The sequence below is a fragment of the Hyperoodon ampullatus genome, assembly GCF_949752795.1.
Source record: "Hyperoodon ampullatus genome assembly, chromosome: 12".
Classification (NCBI taxonomy): Eukaryota; Metazoa; Chordata; class Mammalia; order Artiodactyla; family Ziphiidae; genus Hyperoodon; species Hyperoodon ampullatus.
Genome location: NC_136925.1, coordinates 64,081,261 through 64,107,821, shown reverse-complemented (window position 1 = coordinate 64,107,821; position 26,561 = coordinate 64,081,261). Strand labels below are relative to the sequence as shown.

Here is a 26,561-nt window from a genome sequence, read left to right as displayed (position 1 = left end):
TAGCCACAGCAATCAGAGAAGAAAAAGAAATAAAAGGAATCCAAATTGGGAAAGAAGAAATAAAGTTGTCCCTGTTTGCAGATGACATGATACTATACATAGAGAATCCTAATGATGCTACCAGAAAACTACTAGAGCTAATCAATGAATTTGGGAAAGTTGCAGGATACAAAATTAATGCACAGAAATCTCTTGCATTCCTATACACTAATGATGAAAAATCTGAAAGTGAAATTAAGAAAACATTCCCATTTACCACTGCCACACAAAGAATAAAATATCTAGGAATAAACTTACCTAAGGAGACAAAGGACCTATATGCAGAAAATTATAAGACACTGATGAAAGAAATTAAAGATGATACAAATAGATGGGGAGATATACCATGTTCTTGGATTGGAAGAATCAACATTGTGAAAATGACTATACTACCCAAAGCAATCTACAGATTCAGTGCAATTCCTATCAAACTACCACTGGCATTTTTCACAGAGCTACAACAAAAAATTTCACAATTTGTATGGAAACATAAAAGACCCCGTATAGCCAAAGCAATCTTGAGAAAGAAAAACGGAGCTGGAGGAATCAGACTCCCTGACTTCAGACTATACTACAAAGCTATAGTAATCAAGACAGTATGGTACTGGCACAAAAACAGAAATATAGATCAATGGAACAGGATAGAAAGCCCAGAGATAAACCCACGCACATGTGGTCACCTTATCTTTGATAAAGGAGGGAAGAATATACAGTGGAGAAAAGACAGCCTCTTCACTAAGTGGTGCTGGGAAAACTGGACAGCTACTTGTAAAAGAATGAAATTAAAACACTCCCTAACACCATACACAAAAATAAACTCAAAATGGATTTAAGACCTGAATGTAAGGCCAGACACTATAAAACTTAGAGGAAAACATAGGCAGAACACTCTATGACATAAATCACAGCAAGATCCTTTTTGACCCACCTCCTAGAGAAATGGAAATAAAAACAAAAATAAACAAATGGGACCTAATGAAAATTAAAAGCTTTTGCACAGCAAAGGAAACCATAAATAAGACAAAAAGACAAACCTCAGAATGGGAGAAAATATTTGCAAATGAAGCAACTGACAAAGGATTTATCTCCAAAATTTACAAGCAGCTCATGCAGCTCAATATCAAGAAAACAAACAACTGAATGCAAAAATGGGCAGAAGACCTAAATAGACATTTCTCCAAAGAAGATATGCAGATTGCCAACAGACACATGAAAGAATGCTCAACATCATTAATCATTAGAGAAATGCAAATCAAAACTACAATGAGATATCATCTCACAGCGGTCACAGTGGCTATCATCAAAAAATCTACAAACAGTAAATGCTGGAGAGGGTGTGGAGAAAAGGGAACCCTCTTGCACTGTTGGTGGGAATGTAAAGTGATACAGCCACTATGGAGAACAGTATGGAGGTTCCTTAAAAAACTAAAAATAGAACTACCATATGACCCAGCAATCCCACTACTGGGCATATACCCTGAGAAAACCATAATTCAAGAAGAGTCATGTACCAAAATGTTTAATGCAGCTCTATTTATAATAGCCAGGACATGGAAGCAACTTAAGTGTCCATCATCGGATGAATGGATAAAGAAGATGTGGCACATATATACAATGGAATATTACTCAGCCATAAAAAGGAACGAAACTGAGTTATATGTAGTGAAGTGGATGGACACAGATACTGTCATACAGAGTGAAGTAAGTCAGAAAGAGAAAAACAAATACTGTATGCTATCACATATATATGGAATCTAAAAAAAAAAAATGGTCATGAAGAACCTAGGGGCAAGACAGGAATAAAGATGCAGACCTACTAGAGAATGGACTTGAGGATACGGGGAGGGGGAAGGGTAAGCTGGGACAAAGTGAGAGTGGCATGGACATACATACACACCAAACGTAAAATAGATAGCTGGTGGGAAGCAGCCACATAGCACAGGGAGATCAGCTCAGTGCTTTGTGACCACCTAGAGAGGTGGGATAGGGAGGGTGGGAGCGACGGAGATGCAAGAGGGAAGAGATATGGGGACATATGTATATGTATAACTGATTCACTTTGTTATAAAGCAGAAACAAACACCCCACTGTAAAGCAATTATACTCCAATAAAGATGTTAAAAAAATAATAATATTACTGTAAAGTACAGTTATCTCATCAATTTCCTAGCTGCTTGGCCAAAAATGTTTGTCTAAAATAAAAGTATACTACAAAAGAACTATGTTAAGGCTAGGTTTATTGTCAATTGAAATATTTTTTCCCAATACCAACAATGTTTAAAATTTTAAAAACAGTAGCATGTACCAAAGGCCCTTATGGTTAAAAAATTTTTTGGATATCTAATTATGAAGAATGGCAGCCCAGATTATTGTTTTTCTTTTTTTCTGACAATGTCTGATCTATTCCCAGACATTAACTACAAGTACCACGGTCTACTATGGTATCATTAGAAAGTCCATTAAGACAGGCTTTCCAGGATTTCCAGCAGAGCTAACATGTGTCAACTCCTGTCCTCAGCAAGGCTAGCAGAAGGCACCACTGGGCTGGAATTAGAAAGCAAGTTTAAGTTTTTAAAACAGGTGTTTCTGTTGACATAACCATTAAACATCCTGCTGTCCTCCATAGCTCCTAGAAGAATAGGTACTTTCTCATTTTAATTTTTAATACAAATTCCTGTTTTCCATGAAAAGCTGTATTCCTGGGAGAATTTCCAGAATAATATGAAATCTGTAAGGTGTGTCTGTTATGACATCAACACTCACCCTCCAGTATCTGGAGACCTATTAGTGGAAGAAGGATCAACAGGCTAGACTTGAAAGTCATAAAAGCGATGAATACGGCAGTTGGCCTTGCCTCTCTCAATGGCGGCACAGAGGTAGCAGAAAAGTAAAACAAATCTAAGAGGCAGTTACTCTTTGGTTCCTAGGAATGCAGCTGCCCAATGTATGTCAAAGGATAAGGCAAAACTGGACGTTCCAGAATCAAAGAGAGTTAAAGTCAATGAGAGCTTAAAGGTCAGCTAGCTCAGAGATTCTCAGTGTTTACTGTGTATAACAATATTCCTAGACCCACCCACTGAGATTATGACTCAGCAGCAGTACATAGTGGTAGCAGAAGTAGTAGGAATAGAAATAGTAACGTACAATACTTCTAAAGTACTTGCTTTGGGCCAGATACTGTGCTAAATTCCTTACAACTATCACCTTACTTAATCCTCACAATAGTCCTATTGGGTAGGTGCTTCTATTTCCCCCATTCTCCAGATGAGGAGACCAAAGCACAGAGTGGTTCAGGAATCTGTCCAAGGAAATCCAACTACGAAGTGAATAAGTATTCAAACCCAGACAGGCTGGCTTCAAAGTCTGAGCTCTTAATCACTACACTAAATTACCTACCAACAGGGCTAGGGGGAGACGCAGGGCATTAAGACAATGTCATGATTGAAGTTGATCTTTTCTCTTCTCAGTGGAGCAACTGAAAGCTGGAAAAGTGACATCTCTTATCGAAGATAAAAATCCTTCAGTGCATTTCCAGGAAGAAATCAACCATTATATGACAGCAACTACTCTTACACATTTCTCTACACACACTCCTCTAGGGAGGAAATGGATAGATGACGTGATCAAAAGCCACCTCATGGGTTCCAGCTGTGTTCCTCTGACCAAGGTGCTGTTCTGGGATAGAGATTTCCAGCCTTTTCTGCCCAACTCACTGTTCACTCACAGGAGGGGAAAACGGGGGAAAAGGGATGGGAGAGATGCTATCCCATGTGGGAGATAAGGTTCACATAATTTGAGGATGGAAATAAAGCTGTGATTCTGATATGGCTCCCAAGGATGGTTTTCCTTCCCTTAAACTGACTATTCTAAAACCTTAGTATATGTCAAAACATCATTAGGTCTTTGCTTTGTTTTACCATATACAGGGAAGCAGAACGCCTAGAATGATCAGATCTACCCCAAGCTGCAACTACTCACATACGTTCTCCCTAACGATCACAAAAACATTTCCTAACAACATTTGATATGCAAGATCAGGCCAAAAATCTTACGGATTTATTGAAATCGTACCTTTTTACTTACGTTGAACAGGAATGATCGTTGTCATTTCTGTTCAATGATCAAGGTTATTCCAGGGCACCCTAAGCAAGGATAATAACCATATATTCCAAACGACCAGCACGCAGAGGCATTTTCAGGATAACAATGAGGACGGGAGCATCAGCGTTTGTTCCCGTCCCAGTGACGCAAACTGGGAGCCGCGTCCAACCCACCTTCATCACTTCCACCTGCAGGTCTTCGTGGAGGGAAGGCGTCACTTTCACGGTGTTCAGGATCTGATTGAGCAGCTGCTTCTCATCAGAGTCCGTTTCCATGGATACAAACCTCTCTTCCGCCAGAAGCTTCTGTAAAGAGGCACAAGGCAGTGATCAGATAGGGTTTCCCCTGCTGCCTTATTCTGTTGTAGCTTAGCATGCACTGAGGATAATGTTTCTTACTCAGGAGGCATATAGCTGGAGGCCATGAGGAGGAGCTGCTGCTATGTGCCATTAAAAAGAAAAATGCACCAAGCCTTTGGTAAACGGTTTTTGGCAAAGGCTTTTTCTTGCTATTAGATAATTCACTCTAAATTTTATGAAGTGCAGTTCTAACGTGGTGGCCAAATAGGTCATTTGGTTGGTGGGGACGGAGGACGAATGTGCCAAGGGGAATGTAGCCCCTCACAATGTTCACACTTGCCTTTTTTTTTTTTTAATTTTTTAATCTGTTGACTTTTGGCTGTGTTGGGTCTTCGTTGCTGTGCGCGGGCTTTCTCTAGTTGCAGTGAGCGGGGGCTACTCTTCACTGCAGTGCTCGGGCTTCTCATTGCGGTGGCTTCTCCTGTTGCAGAGCACGGGCTCTAGGCATGTGGGCTCAGTAGTTGTGGCACAAGGGCTTAGTTGCTCTGCGGATGTGGGACCTTCCCAGACCACGGCTTGAACCCATGTCCCCTGCAATGGCAGGCAGATTCTTAACCACTGCACCACCAGGGAAGCCCTACACTTGCCTGTTCTGAATGCAGCTTTGTCACAGGAAAGGAGAAGGTCCTGGAGATGAGTTAATTTTTCAAATATTTACCTTTGTACTTCCTAATGTGAGCTGTCATTTACCCAGGAATTATTCATGAATCTACAAATCTTAATACCATTCCATCAGAAAATCAATCCCACAAAAACCTACACAAGAAGACAGTCACTTTCATGAGCTTTCCCAGAAGTCACTACATCTTGCAGGATAGCTCTCCTCTATTTGAGAACAAATCTTACTTTTCGTAAAATTCTTCCTGAGATTGTACCAAAACCCCACTGCCTACCACCTCTATGCCCTCATCTGTCCCTGGAGTCACGCAGATTAAGCTTCTAAAAGATCTCAAGTCAGCTATGAAGTCCACCTAAATCTCTTCTTCTCCACACTAAACCTCCTCGGGAGCCATCGGATGTTCTCTGCGTGATATGGTTTCACAGCCACTCTCCTCCTTAACATGTGGCCTCCAGTGTGCATGTGACACTTCAGGGGTGGTCTGCTGGTACAGAGTGGGAGAACCCGAGAGTGCATATGAAGGTAAATGTATGGACTTTGGGTGATTATGATGTGTCAGTGAAGGTTCATCCTTGGTTAAAAAAAAAAACTACCATTCTGGGAGTGATGTTGATGCTGTGGGAGGCTATGCATGTGTGGGGGGAGGGAGTATATGGGAAATTTCTGCACTTTCCTCTCAATTTTACTCTAAACCTAAAACTGCTCTAAAATAAGTCTTTTAAGAAGAATAATAATAAAAGGATGGCAGAGGGGAAAGAAAGAAATGCAGTCTTTGGTGGCACCATTGCTCTCCTATTCCAAACCTGGAATTGCTTACCTCTGTAATTCTAGTTGTGTTAGATAATTAAATCTGTTTATTGCCTAAAACCAAACAAAAAACAGTAATGCAGAAGTTTAATCACATTCTCAGATCAAATTAGCTTAGTTCTAAGTCACAGCACATTCTGTGCTGACTCACCCAGAAACTTCTCATTCACAAGGGCTGCAGTTAAGCTGTTCTCCCCTATTCTGTCCTGGGGCGATTTTTGAGACCCCAGTGTAGGATGGATTTTATATTTATCCCTATTAAATTTGTCCTTGTCCGATGCAGCATAGGGTTGCAGCCATGAAGAATTTTTGGAATTCTGATTCATCCAGGGTAATGACTCCCTCTTCTAGCTGAATGTCACTGCAGATCCGGAAAACAAGTATTTTAAACCTTCTTCTTAGGACTCCCTGAATTTGTCTATACAGCTATACCTCATTTTATTGCACTTAGCTTTACTCCACTTCACAGGTATTGTGTTTTTTATAAATTGAAGGTTTGTGGCAACCGTGTGTCAATCGAGTCTACTGGCCCCATTTTTTTCAATAGCATTTGCCCACATCGTGTCTCTATGTCACTTTTTGGTAATTCTGGTAATATTTTAAACCTTTCCATTATTACTGCATTTGTTACGATGATCTGTGATCAGTGATCTTTGATGTTACTGCTACAGATGACTGAAGGCTCAAATGATGTTGGCATTTTTTATCCATAAGGTATTTTTTAATTAAGATATGTACATTTTTTAGACATAATGCTATTGCACACTTAAGAGACTACAGTACAGTGTAAACATAACTTCTATATGCACTGGAAAATCAAAAACTTCATGTGGCTCACTCTAATATTTGCTTTATTATGGTGGTCTGGAACTGAACCCACAATATCTCTGAGGTATTCTCTCAAAAGAGATTTTTGACTCTCCTGTAATGTATGTAGGGCAGCCCAGAGTTAGTTTATATACAAACCTGTTTTTACTTAAAGTGATAAAGACTAGAAAGCTCTTAAAAAATGCCTTAAGTTAATGGGAGGTCACAAGGGATGCTGAGAGGAAGACTCCCTGCCCCCCAGATCAGTGAAGTTCCCACGATTATTGAAATATGATACTGTAACTTAGAGTGTTTGAGGGTTAAAAAAAAAAAAAGTAACTAAATGGAAAATCTATATACTACTAAAGAAAAGGGAACATAGTGGCAGGTCAAAACAAACTCCCATTCATTTTTTTAAAATTAATTAATTTAGTTTTGGCTGCATTGGGTCTTCATCGCTGTGCAAGGGCATTCTCTAGTTGCAGCGAGCAGGGGCTACTCTTCATTGCCGTGCACAGGCTTCTCACTGCGGTGGCTTCTCTTGTTGCGGAGCACGGGCTCTAGGCATGTGGGCTCCAGTAGTTGTGGCACATGGGCTCAGTAGTTGTGCCTTGCGGGCTCTAAACTCAGTAGTTGTAGCACACAGGCTTAGTTGCTCCGTGGCATGTGGGATCTTCCTGGACCAGGGCTCGAACTCGTGTCCCCTATTGGCAGGTGGATTCTTAACCACTGCACCACCAGGGAAGTCCCCATTCTTTTTTTTTTTTTTGCGTTACACAGGCCTCTCACTGTTGTGGCCTCTCCCGTTGCGGAGCACAGGCTCAGCAGCCATGGCCCACGGGCCCAGCCGCTCCACGGCACACGGGATCCTCCCGGACCGGGGCACGAACCCGCGTCCCCTGCATCGGCAGGCGGACTCCCAACCACTGCGCCACCAGGGAAGCGCCCCCCATTCATTTTTAAAGTTGGTCCAATTACTTTGGAGAAAAAAAGAGTTTTCATTGTTTGTTTATATTTTTTTTTAATGTTTAAGAATTTCTAATGCTATTGCATATTGAGATATACATCCTCTAATTCCAATCTTCTAGGGAAAAAAGGAGTTGTAATTTTCTTACTCTTTCATATTTATTTCTCTAAAGGTATTAGAGACCTCTCTGAACTTAAAGAGCTAATGATGAAACAGTAATGTGAGAAGACATCCAACAAATGCCACCAATCCCCGGTCAGGCTGAAAGAATACCCCGTAGGCTTGAACTCCACAGTGCTTGTCATTCACATACCAAACCACTTAAGAAGTCAATGTATCTATACAGCCAACAACTTTGCACCTTTGGATTAGACCTATTATGTACAATGTAAAACAAAATGAACAAATGCTCAGAGAAGGAAATGCATTTGTGCAATTTGACTTCTCTGACGACACAAAATTTCTTTTTTCTTCCCAATCTTGTTCTGGAAACAAAACACATTAATCCATTCGCCAACCTAACTGTAGAACAGAAAACAAAACAAACTCTTTCCAGCTTACCATCATTGCTCATGACACAGACCCAGAGAACTTGAATGCATGTAAGATTTGAGTTGGTATAGAACTGGAAGCATCTCTCTTGGGAGCCCTTACTCTGTTAAAAGTTTGGTGTCACAAAAAATATTTCATTTCTGTGTGGGCTTAGCTGAGTCTCCATGAGTCAGTGTCCGAGCAACAAATGCTTAGCAAGATAACGCTGTACACAGAGAAATGCTGGTAAATACAAGAAAATCCTGTTATCTTCTCTGGTTATTACCCAGTTCAATCAAATTTTTGTCTGGGTCTTTAAACAGCTAGTATTTAGAATGTTAACTATTTGTTCTTTCAATGCCAAAGTGGTCTGTCAATTTCTGTCATCCTGTTGCACTCAGAGCCATACCTGTATCCCTGCCAAGGCATGCTGGGCCAGCTTCACATTCTTGGATTCCAAAGCCAACTGGAGAGGCAGCAGGCATTTCTCCCTGGGAAACACATAAATAAGGACAACATGTGAGCTCAGCAACGCTGGCAGTCAAGTGATCCAAGCCTTATGTACACCCACCCCCAAATGTCGCCACACACGTACACAAAACTATGACCAATAATGAAACTGCACATGGATTTTTAAAAACACAGCAAAAAAAACCCCAAAAGCTGTGCAGAAATCATAGCATATCATGGGAATTCCCTGGCGGTCCAGTGGTTAGGACTCCACACTTCCACTGCAGGGGGTTCAATCCCTGGTTAGGGAACTAAGATTCCTCAAGCCACGCTGTGCAACCAAAAAAAACAAAAAACAAAATCATAGCATATCAGCAGCTCACCTTCTTAGGATGGCTACAGAGAACACATACACAAGGACTCTCAAACAGTTGTTTTGGTGAACTAATCATCACATGGTAAGTCCCTTACCAGTCCATGAACACGCCTTGCTCTTTCTAGAAGTAATATAATTTCCTGTATTCAGTACGGTATATACGTCCATGCCACTCTCTCACTTCATCCCAGCTTACCCTTCCCCCTCCCCGTGCCTCAAGTCCATTCTCTATGTCTGCGTCTTTATTCCTGTCCTGCCCCCACGTTCTTCAGCACCTTTTTGTTTTTAGATTCCATATAAACATGTTTCCAAGACAGAAATACAAACAAACCATCAACAGCTTTGATCCACGAGAAGTACCTGGCGTCAAGTGAAAGAGGAAAAAAATGGCTTGAGAACTATTTGTATATTTTGAAGCTTAAGAAAAAAATAACTGGGCCCTAAAATATGTTAGGAATAAACCAAAAGGGCTACAAAGAGAAATCTATTTTTCTGTAAGAAGCATTCACTCTAAATAATTAAACAATAGATAAAGAATTTTAATCAACCCACTATTTCCCCACAGAGTTACACTGGCAAAACAAATGAAATGTTACTTAGTTTTACCAGGTTCCTCCACCCTCACTTAAACCAGAGCAGCCCCATTTTTATCTGTTTTATATTTTCAGCATAAACTGAAAGATTCATTGACTTTAGATAGTATGAAAGCCACAGGGTAAGACTACGGGATTTCGTCATTGGAGGAATAAGGGTCACTGTTGCAGAACAAAGTGAAACAGAAAGTTAATTATAGCTCTGATTCCTTCCTGTCCACCCTGCAGCTTTTCCATGGAATCCTCCATCAGCAGCTCCGTGACAGATTGAGAGAGAGAGTACCAGACACTCCCCCTAACGCTGGCCACAAAGAACAAAACCAGACTATCGGGAAGAGCATTAAGCCCTCCTAATTCTTCTATCCCCAAGTTACAATACCCCACTTTTATATGAAAATTGATTCACACTACAGCCATTTTTCATTAGTACATCCTTTGACAGGTGGATAAATTACCCAACTGTGTTACTTCCAGTTGGGTGGCTATAATTTTGTGGCTGTTACGGTTATCGTCAGTTTCTCTCAGTTTCAAGGCAAACACTGCTATGCAGTCAGTTAAAGCAGGAATAGCTAATTTTCCCAATTTTGTTTCTTTTATTTAATCATAACCAGTTTACAAGTTTGGAAAAATTAACTAGAAGGGTGAAAGTGAGAATTAGCAATAATGGGCTGATGGAGGAATTAACAGAAGAGCCATAGAACTTCATCTGGAAACCCTTGAAACAATCAAATTTCCACCACGCTTAATTCACTGTGAAAGAACTTCCATCTCCAGTTTTTGGAGTCAGATCTGCCAATGAGGGCATGATAGCAGTGAGCAAGTGTGGGTGTCCCAAACTCTTAACAGTCTCATAGCCTGGGCCAGTGAATGTCTCTGTTGAGTGGTTGTGTGCTGAAAATGCACAAGTATTACACATTCCTCATCAAAGGCACCAAACAAGAGTGGATGCCACATTCAACAGCAACAAGGACCTTCCTGGAATGCTGAACCCCCTGACCCTTAGGGAGCAGCATTATGTTTGCAGATAAACAACAGCATGCTCAGATTGCTCTGCCATTGACAGTATCAGTCCTTGAAATCCTCATTCCACTCTCTTACCGACTTCTACATTCACACAATTTCTATTGCAGACCGGAAACAGATTGCTGACAAATGCCAGGACTACCAGGTCCCACCACGATTCCAGGGGACATCACTGAACTGTTCCCCATGCCAGTCATGGTCACCAGGAAGGATTGGAAGATGTAATTGGTTCAGCTAGGTTTTGGTTTAATTGCAAGGTATCACCATTTAGTGAAGGACTATGGGCTGTGGAATCACACAGACCCGGATTCAAACCCTAACAATTATAAATTGTTCAATCTCAGTTAATATACTTAACTCTGTTGAATCTTAGCTTCCTGGACGTCCCTGGAGGCGCAGTGGGGTTAAGAATCTGCCTGCCAATGCAGGGGGCACGGGTTTGATCCCTGGGCTGGGAAGATCCCACATGCCGTGGAGCAACTAAGCCCGTGTGCCACAACTACAGAGCCTGCACTCTAAAGCCCGCAAGCCACAACTACTGAGCCCATGTGCCACAACTACTGAAGCCTGTGCGCCTAGAGCCCGTGCTCCACAACAAGAGAAGCCACCACACCGCAACGAAGAGCAGCCCCAGCTCGCCACAACTAGAGAAAGCCTGCACGCAGCAACGAAGACCCAACACAGCCAAATAAAAAAATAATAATAATAAAAAATCTTAGCTTCCCAATCCATAGCAAGAGCATCTTAAGACCAATCCTGCAGGGTTATAGTAAAGAGTACAGAAAATATGTATCAGGGGTTGGAAAACTTTTTCCATAAAGAGGTAGACAAAAAATATTTTAGGCTTTGAAGACCATACGATCTCTGTACTCAATGCTGCTATAGCACAAAAGCAGTCAGAGACAACATGTAAATCAATGAGGCTGGCTACATTCCAATAAAACTTTATTTACAGGACTTCACTGGTGACACAGTGGTTAAGAATCCGCCTGCCAGAGCAGGGGACACGAGTTCAAGCCCTGGTCCAAGAAGATCCCACATGCCGTGGAGCAACTAAGCCCATGTGCCACAACTACTGAGCCAGCGCTCTAGAGCCCATGAGCCACAACTACTGAGCCCACGTGCCACAACTACTGAGCCCACGTGCCACAACTACTGAAGCCCACGTGCCTAGAGCCTGTGCTCCGCAACAGGAGAAGCCACTGCAATGAGAAGCCCGCGCTCAGCAACGAAGACCCAACACAGCCAAAACTAAATAAATGAATAAATTCATTTAAAAAAACAGAAAACTTTATTTACAAAAACAGGCAACATGCCAGATTTGGCCTACAGGCTAGTTGCCCAGCCCTGATATAGACAAAGGCCCAGCAAAGACAATGATTTTCAGTACAGGATAAGAAGGTCTATCTCATCTTGTCATAGTATCCAGAAAGATTTTGCAAAGGACGTAGAGCACATGTCCTGGGAGGGTCTTAGCAAGATAGATTTCTCTTAGAAAATCAGTGCTTTGAGGAAGCAGACTGACAGACTTCATCTGGGTACTAAACCAAGGCACTCCAGCCATCCAACTATCCATCCAACCAACATTTGAGTGCCTGCTGTGTGCAGGGCACCATCATGGATGCTTGGAAAGACCCAACAAGGAACAAGACAGAACAGATACTTGCTTTCATTTTATTCATGAGATGAAAAGGAGAATAAAAATTACTTGTTATTTCGCTATTTAGTCTACCGGTCACTGTAACCTTAAAACAGGCATTCTTACCCTTGTTCTACATTTGAGAAAATGGAGATTCAGAAAGGGTTCACAGCCTGCCCAATGTTACATGGCTAAAATCTATCAGAGACGATTCAAATGGAAATCCATCTCACTCCCAAGACCAAGTTTCTTCCAACACCCTTTGGTGTCAAAAGATCAGAGGAAAGCTAGAATAGTTGTTTCTTAAGCTTTTTTGGATCATGAACACAAAAAGATCCTCTTCCTAGAAGAGCATGCAAGTAATTTCAGGGGATTCACAGGCCCCCTCAAGCCCTAACTCCACACAGATCCCAAGTTAAGAGCCCCTGCTTTCCGGAAAAAGGACCTGCCCAACATGGCAGAAACTTCCACGTCTGTGTAAGAGAAGTGGGCCATGTTCCCTGGCTGGGCTCAGGGTTCCACTAGGATGAAAAGCTTTGAAGTGATGTTACACTGAGCCCTAAAGCAGAGAGGTGGCTGTGAGTGAGTGAGTGAGTGTGTGTAGGAGGTGAGAGGGATGACTAACCCTCCTCAGGATCCAGGGCCTCTCAGCGCCTCAGCCCCAGCAGTCCCCTAGATGAGTGTCATGAGCCTCAGATCACGACTTCGACAGGAAACAAACACACGTGGGGCACAACTGATTTCACTGCTTGCTCTGCGGTACCATAAAAACCCTGCTGCCTTAAGTTTTTAAAGTGATTTTAATAAAAGAGAATAACAGGCCTGTTAATCGAGTCTCAGGATGAAATTTACAATGAAGATGCAACGTGGCACACACTCAGTCCCCTCTGCACAGACCATCTTGGAATAAATCACCTTTCGATCTTGCTAGATGATGCCTAATTGGGGAAAGGGCATAACAAAACCAACATGCAGTTACATCAAGTGATTATTTTTTATGCACGAGCATGTGCAAGATCACTCTTCCCTAATTAAATATGGACAGTGGCCCCAGGTTTCATGCCTTGGCATGTCATTATTTCTTAAAGAAGAATAATAAGCAGCTCTGCACGTGCACAAGGAAGACATTATCCTGTGACAGTGTCTGGTTGTGTCAAGGAGACTGAGTCTCTCTCCTTAACTGTGTTGTCATGGTTCACAGACCAGCTTTATTGGGCTGGAAGATAACAATGGGCAAAGGGATATTAAAATGGGTGAACAGGGGAACAGATAGGATTTACCAAAAATTGCGTTTCAATAATGAGCACAAAAATGAACTTCATGTAAAACCAAACCTGTTTCTGAAGTTTAGGTTGCTTCCTCTTTGATGCACTACATGGGACGGAGCACAAAGATACCTTAGATTTCTGAGGTCTGCTTATACTGTATACTTCTAGGATTCTATGATCTAAGCCATTTTTTCAGTAACCGTCTGGATTCCTTCACATAATAATCATGGCTCTGACTGAATATCAGTGGCCTGTATGTCCCAAGTACCATGTTCACACCGTCATATTTACTATTTTATTATGTAGAGATTTAACTGTTGACAAAACAAACTAAGAGAGACTAGATTACCTGTCCAAGGCCACATGTTTGTAAATGACAGAGCTGTGATTTAAATTTAGACCATGTCTTCAAAACTCCTGTTCTTTGGCCTCCACCAGCCGACAGCTCCCCACCAACTGTGGCATATGGCACCCTGCTTTACAAACAGCAATTCAGATGTCCACCCGTTTAAAAGAATGGGGACAGACATCAAATAAGTAATGTAAATTATCTTACTGTGAGGGGTCGTTCATGAAGAAATGTGTTACATTTGACAGTTGGAATGTAGTTATGAACGTAGTTATGGAAAGGTATATACAGTTCGGATGAGTGGGATAAATGCGGCTTTGGATCTAGCTGCTGGGTTCAAGGACAGCCATCACTTTTCCTAGTACTCATGACCTTTCCTAGTTTGAGTACAGAAGGTTTTTCAGCCCCTTGTTGTGACACTTGGGATATTATTTGTGTTTATGAACACTGATGCTTTAAACAGTTTGCATCAACACTGATGAATTTTCATTGACTAAGCTTTCGCCAGAGCCAATTCACTGAGCCAACTGGAACTGAATTGTTTCCTTAATTGATTTTCTCTGCAGTGCAGTTAAAATGTTTCCATTTTATTTCTATTTTCACTCCTATTTTTATGAAATTATCTTCATCAGTAACCTCTATATTTCGCAACAAAGATTAGGTTCATCCTTCAGGAACTGTTCTAGGTCCTAGGGATACAACTGTGAACAACATAAAATCCCATTTCTCCTGCAGGATTTCGAGATGCCTTAGCAAGCCTATTGCGATTATTAAGTAGAACATATGAAACTGCCATTTTCTGTACATCGGAAAGGGTTGAATATTCCTAATTTTACATGATTCACTCTGTTAAAAAGAATCCTAAATAGATAACCAACAAGGTCCTACTGTACAGCACAGGGAACTATACTCCATATCTTGTAATAACCTATAATGAAAAAGAATCTGAAAAAGGATATACATATATATGTATAACTGAATCCCTTTGCTGTGTACCTGAAACTAACACGACATTGTAAATCAACTATATTTCAATAAAAATTTTTTAGAAAAGAATCCTAAATAATATAATATGGTTATGCTCATATTTTCCCTCAAAATATACTTTTATTATATTTCATTTAAAAGGCATACATGTACATTACAAAATCCAAACAATACAGAGAGACACGCAACAATGAAAATCAATTAGGGCACTACCTAAGAAAAGAGCTGGGCTGAATGCTGACCATGGGTATGTCCAGAGAGTGGCATGGGGGATCTTTCATTTTCTTTCTATTTATACTTTCTATTTGTATTAATTTTTATATAATAACTCTAGAACATACTGATATAATCTGAAGAAAATATTGATAAAGCCACAAAGTCACTGGCCCCTCACAAGTTAACATCACAGCATTTTCTTCTCCTGTTCAGCTCAAAAAGGTGAGTGAATCTGCACATACAGAGAAAATATTAAATATGGAACTATTTTCTTCCTGGCACTTACATCAACAGTCCAAGTGTCCTTTTTAGCAATTATATGTACACTTCTTGTTTATAAAGTAAACCTCCATTTACCTGATGGGCCTCACTATGCTAATAGGTTTTTGTAATGAGAGGACAACTGCAGACAATTTAGTAGGTTATCAATCACCTGAAAATTTTTAAGTACTATCTAGATTTTTATCTTTGCTATTTGACACGTCTAATTAAAAAATAAGCTGTAAAAGAATAGAAAGCAACATAAATATGAAAACATTTTGGTATACTACTGTAATAGGGAAATGGGTTTATCGTTTTCATTTTAATATTCTTGCAATATTTAAAATATAAAACACAATAGGTCAAGAAGATAATTTATAAGAGTAAATTTTTATTCATTTTGAAAAAAAATTTTTTCCAATGACTTATTGAGAAATGTAAGTTACATATAACATTGTAGAAGTTTAAAGTGTACAACAAAATGATTTGATATATGTATATATTGCAAAATAATGACCCCAATACATTTAGTTAACAAGAATCACCTCACATAGCTACAATTTTTTTTCTTGTGATGAGAACTTTGAAGATCTATTGTCTTAGCAACTTTCAAATATATAATGTAGTATTGTTATAGTCACCATGCTGTATATTATATCCCCATAGCTTATTTATCTTTGAAAAAAATTAAAGGTGGCTTGGTATTTTCACCTGCAATCTAGAATTATCAATACTACTACTTCTACCAAAAGATATAAATTCTATGTAATCGGGGGAAAAACACTAAAGGTTTTCTTTTTTTTCCCCCAGAGGACAAAAAAAGAGAAAATAAAGTCCATATTAATCATAAGGAGGTTGTTCCTGATTTTTTTTTAAACAACTACTGAGCATCTATTAGGTCTGGGGCACTGCACATGGCACTGAGTAAAGAACAGAGGAAAACAGGTATCATTCCTTTTCAAGATGGGGCAAGTGTAAATGTGTACATTCACCTTCTGAATGGATGAATGAGTAAACAGACGAACAAATAAATAAGTGGAAAATGCCTAAGAAGTGTTAACATAAAGGCCATTTAAAGATTGGTTGAGGGCTTCCCTCGTGGCACAGTGGTTGAGAATCTGCCTGCCAATGCAGGGGACACGGTTCGAGCCCTGGTCTGGGAAGATCCCACATGCCGCGGAACAACTGGGCCCGTGAGCCACAACTACTGAGCCTGCGCATCTGGAGCCTGTGCTCTGCAACAGGAGAGGCCGTGACAGTGAGAGGTCCGCGCACCACGATGAAGAGTGGCCCCTGCTCGCCGCAACTAGAGAAAGCCTTCGCACAGAAATGAAGACCCAATGCAGCCAAATTAAAAAAAAAAAAAAAAAAAAAAAAAAAAAAAAAAAAAAAAGGGCTTCCCTGGTGGCGCAGTGGTTGAGAATCTGCCTGCCAATGCAGGGGACATGGGTTCGAGCCCTGGTCTGGGAAGATCCCACATGCCGCCGAGCAACTAGGCCCGTGAGCCACAACTACTGAGCCTGCGCGTCTGGAGCCTGTGCTCCGCAACAAGAGAAGCCGCGATAGTGAGAGGCCCGCGCACCGCGATGAAGAGTGGTCCCTGCTCGCCGCCACAACTAAAGAAAGCCCTCACACAGAAACGAAAGACGCAACACAGCAAAAATAAATTAATTAATTAATAAACTCCTACCCCCAACATCTTCTTAAAAAAAAAAAAAAAAAAGACTGGTTGAGCTTATAAAAATAAACAAGTCCGGTAAAAAAAAAAAAAAAAAAAAAAAGACCAAACCAAGTGGCATTCCCATTCCATTGGATACAACACCCTGTGTTGGACACAACATACTGGCTTTTCTCTTTGGATGGAGTGTTCTGTCACTTTCAACCAGAGGATTACTAACTGATACAAGGGAGAGTGACAGTGGATGTCACAGAAGTGCCAACTGTTAAAGCCTTAGGGTGCCACACACCAGGCTAAGGGCCTAGGCACACAATTTCATCTAAGCTGCGCACCAACCCAACGAGGAAGGACGAATGTTATCGACATTTACCGATGAGGGAAGTGAAAGGGAGAGCGGGCCAGTCACTCCTGGACAAGGGCTGGAGCAGCGCTGGACCCCTGAACTCAAGCTCCTTAACAGCATGTGACGTGAATGGTTACCATTTGTCACTCTCACACCTGTTCCAAGACCTGGTTAAGCATTTCACACACAGCAAGATTGTGAAGCACCCTTCACAAAGAAACTCCTTTCTGTCCATGGTCAATCCATCCTTATACTTCCTCAGTTTATCTCCCACATCAATCATTCACGCATGAACTTTTACATTTTTCCACTTATAAACCCCTCCTCACCTCCGTCAACACACTTATCAGTTCCTCATATAACCACTTCCTGTGGCACCATGGAAAGATTTTACTCTTTAATTCTGTCTTCAAAAACAATTTGTTAATGTATCTCAAGAGCTTAAAGATATTAGTATGCTTTGACCTAGGATTTTCTATTGTATGAACCTTTTCTAAAGAAATCATCAGAGATACAGCAAAGTTTCACATGCAGAGATTTATCTGTAGTTTTATTTATAATGTAAATAAGGTTAAATAAATTCTGGTACATCTCTGAAATGGAATAACATACAATAATTTAAAGTATCTTGAAAAGTTTTTATTAACACAGGAAAACGCTTTGAAAATGTTATGTCGAAGAAATTTAAAATGAGAATACAATGTAGAAAATATACCATACCATGGTCCTACACTTGAATTAAAAAGTTATATACACACACAAGTGAGTGGAGGAGAAAGGGACTGAGGCTGGAAAGAAATTCCTCAAAACCCCTCTGGAATATATCTCAGTCTTTTGGGAACATGGATGGTTTTGGTTTTATTATTTACATGTTTCAACATTTAAAAATCTTTCAATAATAAAATATATTACCTTTAGAAATAGAGAAGAAGTGACGCTAACCCTCTCCTGTATGTGCATAAACACACACCCCCTTTCCTTCAAAGCTTTGGCCTAGAATCCTCAAAGGCCGTGTTTCCAGTAACGGCTTCAATCTAATCCTTCCTGAATTTCCTCTGTGCTAACTTCATCTCTTCATCAAGTCACTACCCTTCCTACTTTATCAAAAGCTGGGCAATATTCCTGGAATAGTTCCTCTTTCCCCAAAGACATTTCCTTAGCATCTTTCAAACACTTACTGAATTCTTTCTTCTCCCCAAAACCTTTGTGGCTGAAAATAGGTTTGCTTATGACCCTCAAGTATTGATATAATTACCAAAGTCACATGTATCTAAAATCAGTATGCTTAAATTAATTTTGCTTCTTTCTATGGCATGTTTTCTTCCAATCAAGCTTTCAGGTTTACAGTGTGAACATGCTAACAGAATGAAACATGCCTATGGGAATTGCCCTGCCCTGTAACATGGAACCACAGGCATTTTGTTACTTAATGATTTTTTTCATGATGAAAATGCTCTGACAGGCAATCTAGAGGCAAGACTCTGCCCAGAATCTCTGTCGCGGAGGGGCAAGTAGGCAGAAACCACTAGAACAAATAAGATTTCTAACTCTAATACTCAAATCTTAGGGAAGAAGAGAAAATGAGCCATACCACAACGTCATGTTTTTTATGTGCTGATAACTTTATGCAAATGGTAGTTACCTCTTGAAAAACAGTAAGTCTATGCAATAAACATCATTCAGGAACACCTATATAACCAAAAACAGGTAACTTAAAAAACAAAAACTAATCCCTTTGAGACAAAACTGTGATTTCTTTACATTCTATTCAGAACTCACTGGCCTATTAAAGCTCACAAATAGTGTGTATACATTTATTATAATGACTTCTCACCACTTAAATGTCATGACAGCAAAACGGTAGGATTAAATGTAAAGTTACATTTTTCTGTGAGATAGAAATTTCCAGTTATGATGTCAAAAAGCCTGTAAAACCAGTCTAGCAAATCAACACAAATGCCAGAACTAAAATTTGTATTCCTCAATAGCTAATAATCTATCTTTGAGAAGTATGTAAGATGTTCAGTAATAAAAAGATTTTTTATTTTACTATTTATGTAGCCTACTAGACATCCAGGCTCTGTATGAAGTATTAGCCATAATGACGAATGAGACAGAGTTCCTCTCCACAAGGAACCCAGTGTCTAAGGGAGATGACACAGGTACAAAGTAATAAGCACTTGTATTAAGGTATACACAACTACAGAAGTATGTAATAGGGGCAGGAGAGATGTTATCTAGAAAAATTCAAATGTCTTCATGCACAAGGTGACACTCATTTGGCCCTGAAAAAGGAGGGGACAGTATGGGACTTGGTCAGCCAGGTGAGGAAGAGGGAAAGGACATACACAGCTGAGACTGTGAGTGCAAACGCAGAGTGGATTCATGGAACAGCCCAAGTACAATTATGACCCAATAAGCCATGGTGCGAAGACTGGTGAGAAATGAGTTTGACAAAGCAGATTTGAACCAGGTTTTGAAGGGTCTCGCATGCGACGCCAGAGAGACTGGCCTTTAGCCAATTGAAAATGAAGAGCTAATAAAAGATTTTTAATCAAGGGAATAAGGTGATCTCAGACATTTTCTATACAAAATGGAACTCTGGCTACAATGTGGGAAATGGACAAAAAGTACAAATATCATGGAAAAAATTTTGGAGTCAAACTACTCTGGGTCAAATTTAGGCTCTGCCAATTACAACCTGTGCACTAAGTTTTCAATCTCTTCAAGTCTCATTTTATTCATCTCAAAATACAGAAGTAACATCATCGACCTTGAGAAGTATTGCGATGATTGATAAGAAGCTACATTAGAAACATTGCTGATTGCCAGCCTAACCTTCTCAGCACTCCTGAAGACGCCTGGGCCAACCCCCTTCTCTTCCAACCCCTGGCTCTGTCTTACCCCGGGAGAGGTCTCGTGGGCACAGGTATGGACATCCCAGACTGCAGGCAAATCTCAGACCACAACCCATGCAAACAGCTGCCCTGTGGCCAGGCCTCAAGCCTAGAGATGCACATTCCCAAAGACAGAGGTGGGGAAAGGGCCCACATGCTGTTTCTAGAAGGAGGCTCAGCATAATCGAAGCAGGGAACTCTTAAGCCTCAAGTACTCAGAGCATGAGCTGAGGGTGCAGGGTGGGCTCTGGGTGGGAATGCTCCCTTAGCCCCAAGGAGAAGAAGAACGGGGCCTCTACAACATGAGCCCAGGGCACGGTCCCACCTCCCCCAGGGCTTAGGGTGGTATAACAGTGCCTAACATCTTGTACGCCCAACAAATGATTGTTGTCATGGTACTTTTTCTTACTGGTCACACTGTCTTGTTATTATAGTTTTGTTGTTGATATTATTCACTGGCAGCGGAAAGACCTGGAAGAAGGAACTGCCCTCTGCTACAGGGGTGAAGTCCTGAAAGTACAATGTACTTGGGCCTGTATTAAAAAATGAAAAGGAGGAAACAGAACCTAGAGATAGCACAGAAGGAGAGTAGAGAGGACCTACTGGAAGAACGGTTTTGAGGAAGGAAGTGGGAAGGATAATAACTATAGTTTTGTATATTTTGAGTTCAAGATTCCTTTGGGCATCCAAGTACTAACAAACAGAAAACTGGATGTACCCATCTGGAGCTCAGAAAAAATGTAGACAGTAGCCATCTAAAAGTGGTAGTTGGTGGGCTTCCCTGGTGGCGCGGTGGTTGGGAGTCCACCTGCCGATGCAGGGGACGTGGGTTCGTTCCCCAGTCCAGGAGGATCCCACATGCCGTGGAGCGGCTGGGCCCGTGAGCCATGGCCGCTGAGCCTGCACATCCGGAGCCTGTGCTCCGCAATGGGAGAGGCCACAACGGTGAGAGGCCCGTGTACCGCAAAAAAAAAAAAAAAAAAAAAAAAAAAGTGGTAGCTGAAACCTTGGAAGTGGATGAAACTTCCAAGGAAAAGTAAAAGATGTAAAACAGAAGGACAGAGCTTAGAAAAATCCCTCCAGTCAGTGAGTGGAGAGAAAAAATGATGCCAGCAAAGGAAAAGTGGTGCTCAAGAAGATGGAAGAAGGCTGCCTTCAAGATATGTCCATACAGTATTAATATCAATCGGTCATTGAGTGCCCACTCTGTGCCAGGCATTATGACTTGGCATATATACATGATCTCATTTAATTCAGTACTTAGAGCACTATGTAATAGGTAATTATTTCCATGCCATCAATGAGCTAACAGACTCAAAGATAGTAAGTAATTTGTCCCATGTCACATAACTACTGTAAAGCATTAGGTGCCATTATAAGCTGAACCCTACTGTTAAAACTTAGGAATAACTAGGAACACTTTGGTCTCTGTTGTACAGAAGAAGGCATGGAAAGGAAGAGAAGTGATGAGCCCATCCAATGGAAGAGGCTGTGAACTAGCAGCTTTCTCATTATGTTACCTCGTTTAATCCTCATGAGAAATGGGGCAGTGGACATTATCAAGTCCATCTTACAGTTCAAGACATGGAGGCTCCCAGAGCCAAGTAGCCATGGACAGAGCTGGTAAATGGATGAGTCCAGATTCAAATGTAAGGACTGTGTGACACAAAAGCCTACACTCTTTCCATAGCAACATGTTGCCTCTCCGTCATTAGGGAACAGGAACTAAAAGGTGAAGGGAAAGGCATCTACAAGGTGGAAACAAACACAGACCTTCCTGGAAATTAACCAAAGTAATAAAAAATATTAATCATCCAGTTGTCTTATATTCTCCCCTAAAACAACCCAGCAGCACATGAAAGCCAGTGCAATAATCCCCACTTCTCTCAGGACAAGTACCATCAAGAATTGTTTCTGTCTGAATAAAGAGGAGCTTTAGCAAAGATGTGGTTAGTGGGAATATAAATTGGTGCAGCCACTATGGAAAACAGTAGGGAGATTCCTCAAAAAATTAAATATGGAATTACCATATGGTCCAGCAATCCCTTGTCTGGGTAAATACTCAAATGAAATCAGTATCTAAAAGAAATATCCACATTCCAATGTTCATTGCTGCTTTATTCACAATAGCCAAGTTATGGAAACAACTTAACTGTTCATCAACAGATGAATGGATAAAGAAAAGGTGATATCTATCTAGCTACAGACAGAACCACACACAATGGAATATTATTCAGCCATAAAGAGGAAGGAAATCCTGCCATTTGCAACAACACTGGTGAATCTACAAGACATTGTGCTAAATGAAATAAGCCAGAGGCAGAAAGACAAATACTGCATAAACACACACACTTATATGTGAAACCTAAAAAAAGTCAAACTCAGAGAAAGAGGGAGTAGAATGGTGGTTGCCAAAGGCTGGAGGGCGGGGGAATAGGGAGATGCTGGTCACAGGGTACAAACTTTCAGTTATGAGATGGATTAGTTCTGGGGCTCTAATGAATAGCTTAGTGACTATAATCAGTAATACTGTACTGTATACTTGAATCTTGTATACTTGAATTCTGCTAAGAGAGTAGATCTTAAGTGTTCTCACCATACACACACAAACTAACTATGTGAGGCGTTGGATGTGTTGATTAACTTGATTATGGTAATCATTTCACAATGTATACATATATCAAATCAATACACTGTACACCTTAAATATATACAATCTTATTGGTCAATTACACCTCAATAAAGCTGCCGGGGGCAGAATGAAACCTTTTATATTTTGAAGTTACGGTCTCTGTCCCCCGTTTAAAGCGCTGCAGCTCTTTTCTCCACGGGCATTGAAAATCACTTTCAGCCATCCACGTACAGAGATGACTCTCTTTAAGCAATTCATTTTGACAATAAGCATCAGACAGAGAACAGTGGTGTTAGATTTTATTTTCCCATAAGCCGCAACTTCTCCCAGCAATAATATGTTTGTGGTATTTCAACAACTGAATATCCCAATACATTCAGCACTGCAAGCACTTTTTAAAAACTAAGTCTTGGGGGAAAGCCAAAAAAGGTTAGTTTGGTTCCTTATTAGCTGCCTGCTTTAAACACATTATAGACTCTATACTGTCCCTCTCCCAGCCTGTACAGTCGGCTGAATCAGACCTACATTAATCTGCCACTCAACAGGTAGGTCTGGCCTCACCTGATGTGAAGACAAGACTGGGATTAAATTTATTTTTAAAGGTTGGGTTTGTTATTGGCATTATAGTGCCAAATTGAAAGTTGCAGTTTTCAAACTTTGGCAAGTTACCCTTCGGCCTGTTTTAAACTGCCTTAAACATGCTCACCCTGTAGGCAATTTTATTTACCATACATCAGCCATAGGCTACTTTATTCCTCTCAAGGTAATATCGTATCTATTCTATAACTGCATGACCTTCCTAAATGCAACATGCACTGGAAGAAAAACAAATGCCCAGTATTTTTTTATGCACTGAAGGGAAGAAACAGTAGCAGACTGTCCTTAGTGAAATTTTTAAAGACCAGAAGACAGGAAACCAAGACAGTAGGAGCAGCCTGACACCAATCCCAGTCCAGGGCATGACAATGGGACTGCAAAGGACAGAGCTGTGACTAAACAGGAGGGCTGTCCAGATCCTCCTTCTCATGGGCGTTCACATAAGTCTTCCTGGTGTTATTATCCTTGGCACGCTTATCCATCAGAGGTCACAAAGAACAAATGCAACACAGCCATTCACAACAGTCTTGGCTGTAAATGCCCTAAATTCAAATAGAGACTTAGTGAGTTTGCAAAACTACCTATCCCACAAAATCAGTGGAAACAAGCTAAGGTCCTCAAGGCTGATAAAGATGTTCATATGGCAGAAAGGGAAATTTGTCAATGAATTTATCAAGTATTCACATATTTTAAACACTATAACTATGATTCTGCTATAATTACTATTTTTATCGGTAAAAATCCCACTATATACACTTTTCTAGCTAAAGAAAAGAATCTCTCCTTGGGCTTCCCTGGTGGCGCAGTGGTTGAGAGTCTGCCTGCCGATGCAGGGGACACGGGTTGGTGCCCCAGTCCTGGAAGATCCCACATGCCACGGAGCGGCTGGGCCCATGAGCCATGGCCGCTGAGCCTGCGCTCCACAACAGGAGAGGGCGCAACAGTGAGAGGCCCGCGTACCGCAAAAAAAAAAAAGAATCTCTCCTTTTCCAAGGTAATGAAAGGACCCCGATTCAGAAATCGGAGAGTAACTGACTCGACCAGGTAAACACTCTTCCAGCTGCACAAGATGCCCTGTTACTAGGGTGACCTGACCCACTGTCTATATCACAGCAGGAACATGCTGAACAGGATCAGAATGACCAGGAACCCTGCAGCTGAAAGACAGGGTCAAATCAACCCGGGAAATAAACATTCAGAATCAAGTTTATGGGCTCTTACTCATCACCACTCTCACAGCCACAGTGGGTGGCTGTCCTCTCTCCCTGGGGACAAAGAAGGACCCAATGTCCCTAGGCAGGCTGAGCTCTGCCCAGTCATCCCCGGAGACATTTCTGCTGGCATGCCAAGGCAGCCGGACCTGCCCAACTGAAAGCTCAGGGTGTCTGAGCAGGGAGCGCCCCTGCTCTGGTGTAAGTGTGAAGGCCATAGGGAAGATCACAGTATCGTGGCGGGCAATGAAGTCTGTTAACTCTGGCCCAACCTGGAGATTTATGATTTCGTTTTGGCCAACAAACATAGGGTATAATCCTGGGCATGTTGCTGAGCTCTCTCTGGGATGTCGCTTCTACTCACAAGACACTGGGAAGGGTCTGCCCTTCCCAGCCCCTTTCAAAAGGATGAGAAGGATAAACTGAGTAGGAGATATGAAAGGGCTTTGAAAGCAAACACTTTATAGAAGTATCAGGGAGGTATAGTAGGAGAGGTGTACTGGGGAGAGTAAACTCTAAGGAAACCCTCTTTCATCCTGGCTCAGACACCTGCCTTCTTTTTAAGTCTCAGCTGTCTTATCTGCAAGATGGGGATCTCTCTATCACCTCTTCAAATTCTAAAAGCCTCTACTTCTCTGAAATGTGTGGTTGGCAGCCTTCTCCTTGGCAACTAGATTCCAACTTTGTTTTGACTGACAGTATGGTCAGCCTCAACTGGTAGATCAAGATTGGTCTAAGCCTTTCTGGAGAATCCTGTTTCCTACTTTTCAGCCTCTCCCGTGGCTCTGAACAACCTTTTGCTTTCCTGATATAAAGGATTAGAACTGTTTAGCTGGCACTGCCCTCATGCCTTCAGTTTTTTTGCCATCTGTCTTCGATTAGGATGTGATGACTGGAGCTGCAACAGCCTTTTTGTGGTATGAAGAGCCAACTATAATGGAAGGCCAACAGAATCCTGGACATACCAGTGTTGAAGGCCTAACTCCACACTGCATATTATATGAGGGAAATAAGCCCTATCTCATTTAAACTGCTGTTAGACTTTCCACCACTTACCACTGAAGGCATTCATAACCTATACACTGTGATAAAGCCTATTCCTAGAGAAGTGCCAGTATTCAAATAATTGCATATATGCCTTCTCTCTCGATACATTTTTCCAAAGAGGAAAGGGGAAATGAGGGAATAGATAGGGACAACGTTCATTCCTATTCTAACACGTCTAAGTGACAGGTATTCAGCAAACATGCATCAAAGACATAGAACATATTAGTTAAAAGAACAGTTTTCAAGTCAGACCTGTATTTGAACCTCTATCATATATTAGCTGTGTGACTTCAAGCAAATGGTTTTATCACTCCAATCTGTTTTATCATTAAAATATAGGTTATATTAGAACCTATTGTACTTGTTGTAAAATTTAATAAAGACAATGCATAAAGTCATTAGTACAATTCCTGGCATAGATCAATGCTCCATAATTGGTAGCCTTCAGTATTGTGGGGGGCAGGCACATTATATAGACCAGGGTCCCTGAGTATAAAGACGACGGAGTTTGGGGTCTGACTCACGGAGCACACGAGTAAATCAGTTATTTGCGGCAATGGGACAAGGCTGTGATATCCACCTGTGTGCCTAGGGTGTGGGAGAGAAGCTTGGCTCCATCTCCAAGGCCCCAGGCCTTGTAAATGCCACAGGTGTTTCAGCTCTCCTATTCCACCAGTTACCAAATACTCAATTTAGAATTTCAACTTGAGCTGCAGAAGAAATAAAAAGGACAACAAAATGGCCAAACGACAGCCAGAAAAGAG

General features: G+C 41.1%; 1 protein-coding gene across 1 annotated transcript in view; it reads right to left on the bottom strand.

The window, feature by feature from the left end:
- ARFGEF3 (ARFGEF family member 3) overlaps positions 1–26,561 on the bottom strand; it is a gene marked incomplete at its 3' end in the record, with an annotated part of 182,707 nt that overhangs the window by 130,670 nt on the left and 25,476 nt on the right. Inside the window, exons 3-4 of the mRNA XM_079716480.1 lie at positions 8,640–8,721; positions 4,314–4,445 (exon numbers count right to left, since the gene is read on the bottom strand). Of these exons, the coding sequence (XP_079572606.1) occupies positions 4,314–4,445; positions 8,640–8,721 (214 nt within the window). The remainder of the gene's footprint in view (positions 1–4,313; positions 4,446–8,639; positions 8,722–26,561) is intronic.